Raw genomic sequence first — 15,969 nt, 5'->3', positions numbered from 1 at the left:
CTCTCGGTGGTGGGGGCTCCCATCTGAGTGAAATAGAGGGAGCACTGGAGTAGGAAGCCACTGCATTTGGATGGAGGCCCGTCATATTTGTTCGGGAGGAACTAACGGGCATCGCTGACCTGGGCGGACTGTTGGATAGGCTGGGGTGCTGGCTCTCTGGGTCGACTTGTGGTAGAGAATCCTCTGCTTGTTGGTGGTGACGCCCCTCTGGGAATGTTGAGACATCGAAGAATGCAGAGGACCTAATCCATAGCCATCCTCAGTTGTGCCAGCTGGTCGTGGGGTTGGCGAAATAGGTGTCCTGTTCACTGACKATCTGGGAGATGTCCTGATAAACTGCTGTTTCCATTGTAGTAGACCGGCAACGTCAAGCGTCGGAGAAAGGGAGCGGGGGTAGACATGACAAGCATTATTCCTCAATGCAGACTGTGTATTGCCATGTGTGGTTCGCTCTTACTCAGCTCTGCGTGTAGGGGTTGGTATCATGTTCTTAAATTAGGAATAAACTGGGTCACTTTACTGTGTACTTTTTAATTTGTAATTATTCTTGTACAGTACAGTGTAAAAAGTATTGTAATCACTCGTTACACTGTACTTGCCTTACACTAGGTAGGGTAAGGGTTAGAGCTCAGGTTATGGTTACGGCTGTATGTGAAAATTACAGTAGTTGTTACACAGTACTTACGAGAGTAAATACACAGTAATAAAAACACAGAATTGTTACCCTAAATGTGTTATTGTAATTAAGTGTGGCCACGGTGTACATTATGACAGTACAACCAATACGAACGTTTTTTACCACACAAGAACAGGTAAAGAATACAAAAACCAAAGCTTCATTAAACGTCATATACTGTACATGCTCAAATGCCTCTGTGGGGCTGCTAATARTGGTCAAACTAAACGGGCATTGAAACTTCACATTGCAGAACATAAGGCTGCTATTRGAAATAAAAACACGGACTATGCTATTGCGCGCCACATCATCTGTGCCAAAAAAAAAGGCTCACCTTCCTCCCCGCGCTTTGTAGCCATAAAACACGTCCAAATTTCACCAAGAGGTGATATTGTACYGAAAGTAAAACAAAGAGAGGTATTCTAGCAGTACTCCTTAGACACTGTGGATCCAAAAGGGCTAAATAGATTTTTCACTGTTCTCGTTTCTATAATGATGTTGCCTTGATTTTTGGGGGTTTCTGTGTCTTCCGGATTGACAGAAACCCAAATATCAGCTATGTATATTTTCACATGGCCTATTGATTATCGAGACACACTATTTCTCTTTTTATTTAAATAAATAGCTACTGACTGTCGCGCAATCAGAATCTGGTAAATGCACATGGAAGAGGTAAAACAGTGGACATGCTGCTTTTCTCCCGTAGTTTGAAAAGCAACAGAGAAAGAGAAGTCTGATTTGTCTGGTGTGAACTGCTCTCGAGGTCATGCCTCAGCATCTCAATTGGGTTGAGGTCAGGACTGACTGGGCCACTCCAGAAGGTGTATTTTCTTCTGTTTAAGCCATTCTGTTGTTGATTTACTTCTGTGTTTTGGGTTGTTGTCCTGTTGCATCACCCAACTTCTGTTGAGCTTCAGATATGTTATTAGGCTAACATTCTACTGCAAAATGTATTGATAAACTTGGGAATTCATTTTTCGGTCGATGACAGCAAGCTGTCCAGGCCCTGAGGCAGCAAAGCAGCCCCAAACCATGATGCTCCCTCTACAATACTTTACAGTTGGGTTGAGGTTTTGATGTTGGTGTGCTGTGCCTTTTTTTCTCCACACAGTGTGGGGCGGCAGGTAGCCTAGTGGTTAGAGCGTTGGGCCAGTAACTGAAAGGTTACTAGATCAAATCCCAGAGCTGACGAGGTAAAAATATGTCGTTCTGCCCCTGAACAAGGCAGTTAACACACTGTTCCTAGGCCGTCATTGTAAATAAGAATTTGTTCTTAACTGACTTGCCTAGTTAAATATACATTTTAAAAATAGTGTTGTCTGTTCCTTCCAAACAACTCAACTGTAGTTTCATCTGTCCACAGAATATTTTGCCAGTAGCGCTGTGTAACATCCAGGTGCACTTTCGCAAACTTCAGACGTGCAGCAATGTTTTTTTGGACAGCAGTGGTTTCTTCCATGGTGTCCTCCCATGAACACCATTCTTGTTTAGTGTTTTACATATCGTAGACTCATCAACAGAGATGTTAGCATGTTCCAGAGATTTCTGTAAGTCTTTAGCTYACACTCTAGGATTCTTCTTAACCTCATTGAGCATTCTGCGCTGTGCTCTTGCCGTCATCTTTGCAAGACGGCCACTTCTAGGAAGAGTAGCAACAGTGCTGAACTTTCTTCCTTTATAGACAATTTGTCTTACAGTGGACTGATGAACATCAAGGCTTTTAGAGATAATTTTGTAACCCTCTCRAGCTTTATGCAAGTCAACAATTCGGTCTTCTGAGATCTCTTTTGTTCGAGGCATGGTTCACATCAGGCCTCTTGTGAATAGCAAACTCAAATTTTATGAGTGTTTTTTATAGGGCAAGGCAGCTCTAAACAACATCTCCAATCTCGTCTCATTGATTGGACTCCAGGTTAGCTGACCCCTGACTCCAATTAGCTTTTGGAGAAGTCATTAGCCTAGGGGTTCATATACTTTTTCCAGCCTACACTGTGAATGTTTAAATGGTGTATTCAATATAGACAAGAAAAATTCTACAATTTGTGTGTTTAGTTTAAGCACACTATGTTGGTCTATAGTTGTGACTTAGATGAAGATCAGATCAAATTTGATGACCAATTTATGCAGAAATCAGGTCAAGGGCTATCATACCTTTTCTTGCCACTGTATCAGTTACTGTCTGAGCTAACAGCAGCAGAAGGTGGATGGCCCTACTATCCTTCCTCCCCATTCTTACTGATTCCAGCCCTTCTTTAGCCAAAGTGCCTGACAGGTGTTTTTTAATAACACAAGATGTCTTTTAAGGTATACAATATGTTGACTGTAGCATGTACTGGCAGAGAAGAACTGTGTTACACAGGCTTTTTCAATGTGACAGATTTAAGGCTGTCATTAGGCTCAGTGGTCTCTCTCACAAAGTATAGAGTATACACGAAATAAAACATTTCTTCAGATTACTTTTCGAAGCATGTTCAGAGACATTTATACAGTAAGCCAGTTATAAAGTAAGCTCATCAACTTTGACCGCCTTCTCATCCTCATCATCTCTTAAGTCTCCGGGCTGCTTGTTGGATGAGATCAGTTTTATTCTCTGTAAGCAGCTTTGTACGGTGTGACCAAAATCCGTTTGTGTCATCCACAGCACCACAATAACAGCATTAGGAGATGACTTAGTGTTGTGTTCCGTGAGGCCAAAGGACACAGAGACACACACGCACACATGACAACGTTGCTAATTGGTTACAGTGGGATGATCCCGGGATCACCTGCAAGGGGGCAAGGCTTGTGTAACAGTGTTTGGCTCGGGGCCCTCACGGTGAGTGACGTGACAGGGCCAAACCCTTAAAATAACAAATGTCACAAAGCATGTCCTTCAAACATCCCAGTACACAAAGGGACAGGGGTCACCCTGGAAAGGAGAGCGATAGGGGTTAGACATCACAGGCTGAGAGGGATATGGAGTCGCGCAGGTCAGCTCAGTGTCAGAGGGGATGCTTAAAATGGACCAGGTTAAGCGTCTGTAAGCGCGCGTTCGGCGTGCATTGCCTGCATATGAGTGAGAAAGAGAAAAGTAAGTAAAGCCCCCCTACTCATTTACTTTAAAAAACGAGGCTCTTCACCTAAATTTACAAAGTTCAAAATAGGTTCTATTAGCACTGAATGATTCGCATCCATTCCAAATAACCATATTGTACATGATATGCCCTAGAACGACTGACAAATATACCACATGCCCTAGAATCAACATGACAAGCTATTAATCACAGCCCGTCATTTTTCTGGGATACTTCACCTTAGTTTCAGGAAAAAATGTGCACTCCCACAACACATTCAAAGTAAAAAAATATACTAACCTCTACCTCTGGCTGTCTATTCCCTAAAAGCAAATGTACAAACATCAGGTTATCCACAAAGCAAGGGCGTTCAGAGTCATCCCTTGTACTTTGCACGACGATGATGTAATATCTGTATTTTGGGGAGTAAACGATGCCTACAAGCCAAATGTATTTTACTGACCCTGACAGGGGTTCATGGAATAGTCTGCTGCCCTGCTTAAAAGTTAAGCTGCCAACAGGGCAAGGGCCCCTAAAACGGAAATGACACATAAAAAAACGCAGCCAATTCAATGTGTTCCAGTGAGAGGAATGTATGGGTTGAACCACACCCCCTTGAAAAATTCTGCGGACAACCATGCATGAGCAGATCGGATACATGTGGTTTCCGGGGCCAATAAATAAAAAACGTACCGAGCTAAGTGGGCTAACACAGTATTGTGACAAGCAGGAGACCCAGGTTCGAATCCCGATCAGTCACACATGAACAACAACATTGCAGTATTGCACCGGCATAGCACAATGCTAATGCATCTAAATATCTCCCACTGAATTAGCCATAAAACCGTTATGACGTGAGTCATGTGTCCGGCTAGGCAGTTATACTGTCAGTGCAGATAGGATGCACAACACTAAGCGATGGATGGAGATAGAGTTCACTGAGCTGGGGACGGACGAAAGGAGGGCAGTCAGGCTGCTCCATCAGAGTCAGCCCTCACATGTCTGGCGTTTCCATATTGTCGGCCAGAGCGATTTTGTTTTGCAAGGCTGACTCCTGTATGAAATCAGCCTGACCTACATTTGAAAGCCCAGGCTAGGAAAAAAATAACAGCTGAATAGATATCATTAGTGCCTGCTCTCTTCCAATTCTTCAAAATTACAGCCATCTAATTTGGCTTCTCCAGGGAGACGCCAGGGGCTGATTCCATAAGACTGTTCTGGAACAAACCAACACAGCAGGCCAACAGATCCTTCATCACCAGGGTAGTATTCATTGTAAAAGCGCATGCAATGGAAAAGTGCTTTGACACGTAATCCCTCCCTGTTTCAGTCCGTTCACTTCCGTTTGGTACCAAATTAATATTACCGATGCTAGTTAAAAATCGCATTTATTGTCTGAATATGAAGAAAAAAAAATACAAAGACTAATCAACCCAGAATGTAAGATAGCCTGTGAGAAGACTTTGATATTAATAGAGGCAGTCTCAACAATATCACTGGGGGTCAAAATCTAACTTGAGATCAGCTCATTCACTCCCAACTTGAATATGGTAATACATCAAATGTCAATTGGTGCATATTTCAAGTAAGGATTTGATTCCTCTATGAAATACTGTACCTTAAATGCCCAAGAGTTAGAAAATATCCTAATCACCTAAAAAAATTATAAGATCATTCCCCTTCTGCATACGCACAGCAATTGACACAACGTTACAATTAGTTTCATTTAATTGATCAATTACATAGACGCAAATTAACAGAGAGGGTGTTCCCCTCAGGACCCTGAAGGGCACACTCAAAGAATGCCTGATGAATTCTCATAACGAGCCAGACGTGTGGATCGATGTATGCCAAGGACAAACATTTTGCATGCTGCCCCCGGGCACAGCCAGTGTATGCTGTGTGTCTTTCTTTGCGTTCTTTTCTTTGAGTGCGTTTCATCACTGACTGATTGATATCACAGTACGCTCACTCTACTAGAGRAATTGTCTTATTCAAGAACAAAAATAGGCATTCACAACAGGCATTCCCTCCCTCCCTCCATTTTGAAATAGGTCTCCAAAACGACAGAAGGGTATGTCTGTTTTGGAAACAGAGCGGTTGTTTAAAAGAGTGATGGAGGCCACATGACCGAGTGAAATGAAATCTGGGGGAACTGTGGTCRTGTTTCCATTGTGCATCTGGTCCAAAAATCACATTACAAACGTGGAACACTAAACTAACTCAGACCCCCTCATACACACATTGGATAATAAAGTTGTATTATATTATATTCTCACACACACACATGCACGCCCACCCGCCCAGGCGCACACACTGTACTCCTCTCCGTCTATGCTGATAGCAGTCAGAGCAGTGGCAGCTTCCAGCCCCCCAGCAGGGAACGCGACAGAGGGAGCAAACAACAACACATCTGCACAAGTCAACATGGGCCTTGCATTCACTGCAGACAGACTCCCGACCACAGCAACCAAGCTGGGGACATAAGCACGCGATAAATGGTTTGTGGTCTATCTAACATATCTCGTCATCACTATTGAGTTGATGTTATCCAATGAATATCATGTACAGTGCCTATTTTGTTGCATTACAACCTGTAATTTAAATGGATTTTTATTTGGATTTCATGTAATGGACATACACAAAATAGTCCAAATTGGTGAGGTGAAATAAAAAAAATAACTTGTTTAAAAATGTTTTAACTGAAAAGTGGTGCGTGCATATGTATTCACCTCCTTTGCTATGAAGCCCCTAAATAAGATCTGGTGCAACCAAATACCTTCAGAAGTCACATAATTAGTTAAATAAAGTCCACCCGTGGGCAATCTAAGTGTCACATGATCTCAGTACATATACACCTGTTCTGAAAGGCCCAGAGTCTGCAACACCACTAAACAAGGGGCACCATGAAGACCAAGGAGCTCTCCAAACAGGTCAGGGACAAAGTTGTGGAGAAGAACATATCAGGGTTGAGTTATAAAAAAATATCAGAAACTTTGAACATCCCACGGAGCACCATTAAATCCATTGTTAAAACATGGAAAGAATACGGCACCACAACAAACTTGCCAAGATAGGGCCGCCCACCAAAACTCACGGACCAGGTAAGGAGGACATTAATCAGAGAGGCAACAAAGAGACCAAAGATGACCCTGAAGGAGCTGCAAAGCTCCACAGCGGAGATTGGAGTATCTGTCCATAGGACCACTTTAAGCCGGACACTCCACAGAGCTGGGCTTTACGGAAGAGTGGCCAGAAAAAAGCCATAGCTTAAAGAAAAAAATAAGCAAACACGTTTGGTGTTCGCAAAAAGGCATGTGGGAGACTCCCCAAACATATGGAAGAAGGTACTCTGGTCAGATGAGACTAAAATTGAGCTTTTTGGCCATCAAGGAAAATGCTATGTCTGGCACAAACCCAACACCMCTCATCACCCCGAGAACTCCATCCATCGGCATGTTTTTCCATCGGCAGGGACTGGGAAACTAGTCAGAATCGAAGGAATGATGGATGGCGCCAAATACAGCGAAATTCTTGAGGGAAACCTGTTTTGGTCTTCCAGAGATTTGAGACTGAGACAGAGGTTCACCTTCCAGCAGGACAATGACTCTAAGCATACTGCTAAAGCAACACTCGAGTGGTTTAACAGGAAACATTTAAATGTCTTGGAATGGCCTAGTCAAAGCCCAGACCTCAATCCAATTGAGAATCTGTGGTATAACTTGCTGTACACCAGCGGAACCCATCCAACTTGAAGGAGCTGGAGCAGTTTTGCCTTGAAGAACGGGCAAAAATCCCAGTGGCTAGATGTGCCAAGCTTATAGAGACATACCCTAAGAGACTTGCAGCTGTAATTGCTGCAAAAGGTGGCTCTACAAAGTATTGACTTTGGGGGGGGTGAATAGGTATGCACTCTCAAATCACAATAAAAAATATTCAAAGTGGTAGGCATGTTGTGTAGATCAAATGATACAAACCCCCCCAAAAAATCTATTTTAATTCCAGGTTGTAAGGCAACAAAATAGGAAAAATGCCAAGGTGGGTGAATACTTTCACAAGCCACTGCATTTATATGAAATTGACACTAACCGTACTGCTCCGTTGTCTAATCTGTTGTTTGGAGTATGTCTAGATGCACACAAAAATACCAGCATTTCTCTAGCTTGCCATTCCTTCCAGTTACAATAGGATGAAATCAGACCATGGAACAGTTTAGGGGTTTGATTGTAGATTGTCCTTTCAAATCTAATGAGTTTCCAATGTTTGTTTTTTTTACAGAAAATTGCCCTCTCATCTTTCAAATGCAGTCTGCGGCTCCACTCAAATGATGGTCTGTTTACATTTAATTATGTCACACATTTAATATACACACTACTATCTAGAAAAAACTTGATGACTTCTTGAATGAAACAATGAAATTATCAACACTAATATCCCATTTAAGTTGCTTCCTGCCTCCTCAGAGCTTGTTCTTTGAAACCCTCCAATGGGCATGCCAATATCGGGGCGTAACCATAAACCGAGAGAAATCGAGCTAGTCTATAGGCCTACCCTACACACAGCCCGGTCGCCCTCTATCTCCCACTGCCTCAATTATATAACCTTAATGCAAGAGACAGCTTGACTAAGACATCACAGGCCCATCTTGTGATTGCAGTTTAATTCAGCATGCTTTGGAATTCATTCATTACAATGTTGAGGGAGCCAATGACCTGTGTGTTGGGGAGTGACTCATGTGGAAGGGGAGGAACTGGCCTAAGGGGGAGGGAGGCAGGCAGGCAGGCGGGCTCGCCCCTCCCTCCTGCCAGCCGGCCATCCCTCCTTTGCCAGCCTGCCCTGCTTGACTACATTAATCTCCAACCCCCTCCTCCCTCCTTTCCTCATTTAACCTCACCACGCTCTTTGTGCCCATGTACCATGCCCATGTGGATTGTGGGCATATATGTGTGAAAAGGGGGGAGGAGGTTGGGGTTGGGGGTTCATGGTGCCGACTGCTGAGCCTTACCCTCCCAGGGTGGCGAGTGGGCAACAGGCAGCCCGACCCGTGTTCTGTGTGGTAGATGCACAATGGTGGAGGTGCGGGGTCCCAGAAGCCCTTGGTATAGCGTCCGTTCAGGCAGAGCAGCAAGCAGAGCGGGCGGACGCAAGGCGTCTGTGACAGCCGGCTATGGGTGTCGGCGGTGACAAATAGAAGCGGACGTGTTCTGCCCCAGCAGTTTTCCCGCTCTCCCCTCCGCTTCCTCCCTCAATGTCAGCTCTCAGCTACCCAGGGCAAAAAAAACACATCTGAAATATTACACAGTGACAGATGAAGTTCTCAAAATAAATGGTCTGTAAATTCAAATAAAGTGAGTCGCATCTTTAAGTACATCGTATGAAGGCTTCATTAAAAATACTATACAGAACTATTATTGCCTCTGAGGGTGCTCTTGCAAATCTCTGAAATGGACACAAATATTGTCCAGAAATTACCTCATTGCACAGAAAGGACCACACCACACTCATGAGCAAAATATAAAATCATAAAATGTTACAATATAATTAAATATCATATACATCAGTGAAATAAGGGTTATGCCACATTCGGCAAGGGCACAGCAGACAGAAATACCTCTTATGTCACCCTATCCTCTTTATCTGTCGTTCTGCCCCTGAACAAGGCAGTTAACCCACTGTTCCTAGGCCGTCATTGAAAATAAGAATTTGTTCTTAACTGACTTGCCTAGTTAAATAAAGGTAAAAAAATAAATTAAAAAAATAGCAGTTTTTTGGCATTAATCTGCAGGGAGCTTGAGGGCTGCCATCATGGCTCAAACTCTCCAATTGGTGACATGCAAATGAGTTACATAATCAGCGGAAAAATGTGAAGTCAGCACTTCACAGCACCCTTAAGAACAGTGTAAAAATAGCCAAAATATAATACGTAGGCCTAATGTTGAGGCAGTCAATTTAAGTTGTGGAGTGGAAGGAAACTGATAATTTATGTATCTTCTTTCTGGGATAATGAAGCTTATCCTATCCCCCAGTCCCATGTTCATCATCCACTTGCTGCAGTGGACCCCTTACTGGCATTGTTTTAGTGTTTATGTGTTAGTGATTTAAGTTTGTGTGTGTGAATGCATTTGGTATGTTTTTAAGTATAGGACATTGAGTGTATGTGAGTGTGTGTTCTGAATAACATGTATGGACATTTCTACTTTTTTATGATGATAGTGTGTCTCTGTATAATAAACACATTTGTACATAGGCCTGTGTGTGTGTTTATTAATAGCAATGGCAATGTCTCTTTGGGTGAATGTATGTGTACAATGCTAATGTAGTTTATGCGGCTAGACAGGCTGAGCCTTGCAGATATGTAGATTTATTTCACGACTAAGGTTGAAATAGATTTTCTTCATGCTAGATATTTCAATTAATTTCAATTACAAGTATGTAGCTCTCGACAGCCAAAACAAAATCATCCTTTTCTCCCTCCCATTTTATAGACTGAAGGCTGCCATCTACAGGGCATAAGATTACCATACACAAGTACTGACTGAATTATGCAAACATACTGTATCTTAAACAGTAGGCTTTAACTCCATGAATCCTAAATAAATTAACACATGGCCAGATTTTTCATAATGGTCTTTTCGTGAAGATATATATATATTTAAAAAAACAAAAATACAACGCTTTCAGAAATTTGGAATAAGATGGAAGATGTGCTTAGGTGACACACACTTCTGAGTCGACCCTCTTGCACACCAGAACCCAAGAACCCCCACCACCTTCCTGGTGAGTGATCCTGAGGGGGAATGCCTGTGGGGACACAGAGTCTCCGTCCCCGTTACCAACCCCTGACAACAACCCCAGGACAAGTTATACGAGCATGTTATCGACCACTGTTTGTTTCACCGCCTGTCGCCACAGAAACAAAAACACCTTCCGATAAGGGTCAAAGGTGAGGAGTATAGAAAGGGAGCCCCACCCCCAAAAAAATCCAAGCACATTGGACCTATAGGTCAAGATACGCTGTATGGCGTGGTGGGTGCAAATTACTGTACAACTGCTCAGTGAGGTACTGTATGCTTCTGTGTAGAGGAAATATTTGCGAATTGTCATGCATGGCGTTGCTAGCATGCGGATGGTGCTTGATTTAGGGTTTCAAAGTATTGGACAAGTAACCAGCATTCTACTGGCAGTGGGGCTTAGTAGGCCTAAGCCAGAGAAAGGGAGATATTTTATTAGTATGGCTTTCATCCAGAGAAACTGCAGTATGGCAATATAATCATAGATAGAATCGAATGGACAATTGTCTTCTTCCTTTCCCCCCCAACACCCCTAGACAGACAGACAACCAGAGACACAGTTTGAGAGCCACAGGATCAGTCGCAGTGCAGCTCCCCTGGATGGAGAGCATTTTGGGTTTAAGTGCCTTGCTCATAGGCAAAACAACAGTGTTTCGTACCTGGGATCAGGGACCAGCATCCCTCCAGATGCCAGTTTAGTTTCCATACTGTAGAATTGTGTTTGTCACCAATTTCTGCGTTTAGTCATAATGTCTTAACCAAACATTGTGCTACCAGGCAAGAGGAGGAAAGAAAGCAGGTGACTCACAGTCTCAGGGCAATTCGTACGATTTGGTGTGTTAATCTGTTCCCTCCATTATTTTCTTAACTCTTCTTGAACTGCACTGTTGGTTAAGGGCTTGTAAGTAAGCATTTCACGGTAAAGTCTACACTTGTTGTATTCGGCGCATGTGACAAATAGTTTGATTTGAAGTACAGTGTAATACAAACTTTTTTAGCAGGGACCAAATTTCTTCCACCAGAATTTCTGGGGAACCCATTTTTTCCTCATGAATTACTTGCGACCTCACCCCAAATCTAATGACACAACCTTCAAATGTGTAAATTTCGATTTTAACATCAACAAATAACCAAATTTGAATCTCTTTCAATCTCTTATCAAAATAAACCAATAAATACTTTTGCTCAATATATTTTTTTCTTTCTTAATAAAAACGTTTGTATCTTGTCCCATACAGTAATCTGTACTGTTCATTTTTTGTTCCAAAAACAATTTACAGATTTGTTTATTTTGTGGMGGAGGTGACCCCACTGCAGTTCCCCCCTGACCCAACTAGGGGTCGCAACTCCACCTTTGAATACCACTGATTTAGTATGACTATTTGCATTGCCTCCCCCCTCTTCTATGCTGCTGCTACTCTCTGTTATTATCTATGCATAGTCGCTTTAATAACTCTACCTACATGTACATAATTACCTCAACACCGGTGCCCCCGCACATTGACTCTGTACCGACACCCCCTGTATATAGCCCCACTATTGTTATTTACCACTGCTCATTTATGTAGCAGGTTAGGTGAATTGGGTTAAGGTTAGAATAAGGCTTAGGGGAAGGTTTAGCTAAAATGTTACAGTCGTCCCCAATGCGACTCGAAACACACAACCTTTGGATTGCTAGTCGTTTGCTGTAATGGATGGATGTTGTTCTTTTTCTGGACATTAGTTCAGGAGGTGTAATTTGACCTTTAATGCTTTGTCATATTACCCAGGTGGTAGGTTATTTGGCATGTTCAACAGGGGAAATCCTTGTTCACCTACAGGATTCTTATTTAAGATTTAGAGGCCTCTTTCCAGTTGTTTTCGTCAGATTTTGCGTCACAAGGGACAAAGCAAGAGAATAAAACTGTGCGTACCAGGATAATTATCTGGCAAGTGCTGCCTCCTGGTGTTTGGAAAGAGTGATTGCTTTTTGGGCTGCTGCTGAGTTCATTACAGAGACCCCCAGGCTGTGTTTAAAAGTCAACATCTTGTAATACAGCCGTCATCTCAACGTACGTTTTCATGTCAGTTCTCCTCTTGTCAGAGGAGACAAGAGGGACATGGCCTAAATGCCAAATAATACACAAACACAATGCAGTTACAGTACATGAGCTTATTGATATTAGGGCAGGTTGTTCAACTAAAAGAAGGCTGCTATGCCTAGGGGGGTCTGGGGGTATGCWCCCCCAATATTGTTTTTATAAAAAAAGACTAATAAATACAAATTTTGTCAACTTATCATTGTAACATCGCATACTAGGCTTAGGCGGTATACCGTATACAGGGGTATTTGGAAATCGCCACAGGATGGTTAATCAATACCGTCAAAACATTTTTTTTAACAAAAAAAATTATACATGTAATATTTGTAGCTACTTTTTAAGTAAATACATGCAGTCAACTTGTGCAATATGTTAGAAGATAAAGCAGATTAAGTCCTTCAATTCACTGGTCACATTATGAAGTTTACCATAGTTCCCCGGAACAGTTCAGTCATTCACGACTGTTTGTAAGTATAACAACTGGAGAAAGCGGGAGCAGGTGAGTCCAGCTGTGTATTGACAGGGGTCCTGTTTTATATTAACAGTCTAGTGTTTTTTTGCTTCAATAGAGTGATCAGGGACGTGCAACTATAGTTTTCCTTAACATAAAATACATTAGTGCAACACATTTGGCAGAAAATAGCTTAATTTTCATCAGATTACAACAGAAGTGCAACGCTATTTGGCTAGCAGCCACACAAGTAGGCTAAATGAGCTTGCAATAAAAAAGCAAGTTTTTTTGCATATTTTTGTTTATCATATAAATAATGTGGCCAGCTACTTTCCCTAATGTTTTTCTTAAAGTTAATCTTGCATTTTAACAGAGAAAAGTAGGCTGGCTAGACAGAGCGCAGCCATAGCGCTGTCTGCTGATAGAATGCCCCTTCGTCAATTCTCATCCAAGAGTAGAAGTGCAACTGAAGCACAAAATTTGTCTGATGCTGAGCAGAAATTACAATGAGCATTTTAGATCTGCGTTTACAAAATGAAGCAAGATAATTCTTATGAGTTGTATCTTTTTTTCTGCATAAAAAAATGAAGAATTCTGCCACTTAGTTATTAAACTTAGGGGTCACGTTATCTGACTTAATAAGGTGATGGCTTTCTGCTGTGTTTGAGAAGTCAAAGCCCGTTGGATGGGTTATCTGTACAGCTGCCATTGCTCCTGAGTCAGCACTGTTTATTTGCACAATGTCTCTCGTTCACATTCGCTTGTCAATGTCCAAACTCACCTAAAATGACATTCGGTAGCTCCTACCTATATATATATATATATAGACCAGAACAGTTCAGTCAGTCACGACTGTTTGTAAGTATAACAACTGGAGAAAGCGGGAGCAGGTGAGTCCAGCTGTGTATTGACAGGGGTCCTGTTTTATATTAACAGTCTAGTATATATTTAAAAAAAGACTTTTTGACAGTTCATATGATATACCATACCTACCTACACCTTGTGAATTTACCAGAAAACATAGTAAAACAGGTTTAATTGTGTTTATTTCAGCTAAATACCTCCATGTATAGTAGAACACTGACACAGCAATACAGCAGTTTGATTCGTTTTTTGCGTCTTTGAGGCACATTTGACATATAATCAAGTCATTCTACTGGTCTGTTAAATACACAATAAAATAACATTTATGGTTTGAATAAAAGCAAAACGTCATCCTTTAAAAAAAAATCTACAAAACAGGCACACAATCAGAATATATACTAAGCAAAAATATAAACGCAATATGTAAAGTGTTGGTACCGTGTTTCATGAGCTGAAATAAAAGACCCCAGAAATTTTCCATACGCTCAAAAAGTTTATTTCTCTGAAATGTTGTGCACAACTTTMTTTACATCCCTGTTTGTGAGCATTTCTCCTTTGCTAAGATATGCCACCACTATCAGGTGGAAGGATTATCAAGAAGCTTATTAGCATGATAATTACACAGGTGCACCTTGTGTTGGGGACAATAAAATGCTAAAGTGTGCCGGTTTGTCACACAAAACAATGCCACAGTTGTCTCAAGTTTTGAGGGAGCGTGCAATTGGCATGCTGACTGCAGGAATGTCCACAAGAGCTGTTGCCAGATAATTTAATGTTAATTTCTCTACCATAAGCCGCCTCCAACATTGTTTTAGAGAATTTGGCAGTACGTCCTACAGGCCTCACAACCACAGACCACGTGTAACCACGACAGCCGAGGACCTCCGCATCTGGCTTCTTCACCTGTGGGATCGTCTGAGGGGGAGGGGTGTTGGAGTATTTCTGTCTGTAATAAAGCCTTTTGTGGGGAAAAACTCATTCTGATTGGCTGGGTCTGGCTCCCCAGTGAGTGAGCCTGGCTCACAAGTGGGTGGGCCTATGCCTTCCCAGGGCCACCCATGGCTGCACACCTGCCCAGTCATGTGAAATCCATAGAATAGGGCCTGATGAATGCATTTAAATTCACTGATTTCCTTTTATGAACTGTAACTCAGAAAAATCTTTGAAATTATTGCATTTATATTTTTGTTCAGTATACATGAAAAAGGCTTGCAGGAGTAGTCAGTTTGATACGATTTTACACAAAGTCAGTGTTGACGACAACTTTGGCATAAGTGGAGAAATCCCTTGTATTAAAAGATAAACATTTTTTTAAATAAACTAACAATTAAAAAGTTGAGAGAAACCYTGTAAAAGACGTGTGTAAATGTATAAATAGCTACTTGATATATAAAGAAAATGTGTTGCCGTGGTAATTGGCCCCAGAGGTCAGATCTCGCTCATTAAGCCACAGTCATGATTATTGCAATGTTAAGACGAGCTGTTCTCATGCACGGGCCATTTTGGTCCACTGATCTTTACATCACACTAGTATATACCAACTGCTCTGTTGTTGCAGACTATCAAAATATAGAGCATTGTAGATCAAATAGCATGTAATATCTTGAAAATAATCTGATTATCCATTCCAAGTTGGGACCCCCTAGGAATTCTAGCCCAATACAACCCCTGTTGAATCAGAGGAGTTAGTGCTAGGCTAGAACCAAAAGGGTCCCAGGGAATGGATTAAGAAACACTATCCTAAGTGCATCTTAGACCCTTACACATATCGTCCTCTTCTGTTTGCATGGCACAGTGGTAGACTAAACGGGGTCGCTGGGATATGATGACACTGGGTGGCAGAGACTAGACCCCTCCCCTTTCCTTCTCTTCGTGTTCTACTCTCAGTACGGCTCTGCCTTCAAACTCCGATATAGACAGCAAGTAAACACCATCCCCACAATCTGAGGGAGAGAGAGGGAGAGAGAGAGACTTCTACCATTACCCCTGAATTTCGAGAGACCAGGGCAAGGATGTTAATGGTGGGTTATCTTTGTGCTGTAAACAGTGAAAT

General features: G+C 42.0%; 1 protein-coding gene across 1 annotated transcript in view; it reads right to left on the bottom strand.

Annotated features, from left to right (window-relative positions):
* Nucleotides 1-14,081: 14,081 nt before the first annotated feature.
* Nucleotides 14,082-15,969, bottom strand: part of LOC111974620 (CD151 antigen) — a 53,423-nt gene continuing 51,535 nt past the window's right edge. Inside the window, exon 8 of the mRNA XM_024002496.2 lies at nucleotides 14,082-15,859. Within this exon, the coding sequence (XP_023858264.1) occupies nucleotides 15,800-15,859 (60 nt within the window). The 3' untranslated portion in view covers nucleotides 14,082-15,799. The remainder of the gene's footprint in view (nucleotides 15,860-15,969) is intronic.

Source organism: Salvelinus sp. IW2-2015, linkage group LG15 (assembly GCF_002910315.2).
Source record: "Salvelinus sp. IW2-2015 linkage group LG15, ASM291031v2, whole genome shotgun sequence".
In the NCBI taxonomy this organism is placed as follows: domain Eukaryota; kingdom Metazoa; phylum Chordata; class Actinopteri; order Salmoniformes; family Salmonidae; genus Salvelinus; species Salvelinus sp. IW2-2015.
This window is presented reverse-complemented; position numbering and strand designations above follow the sequence as displayed.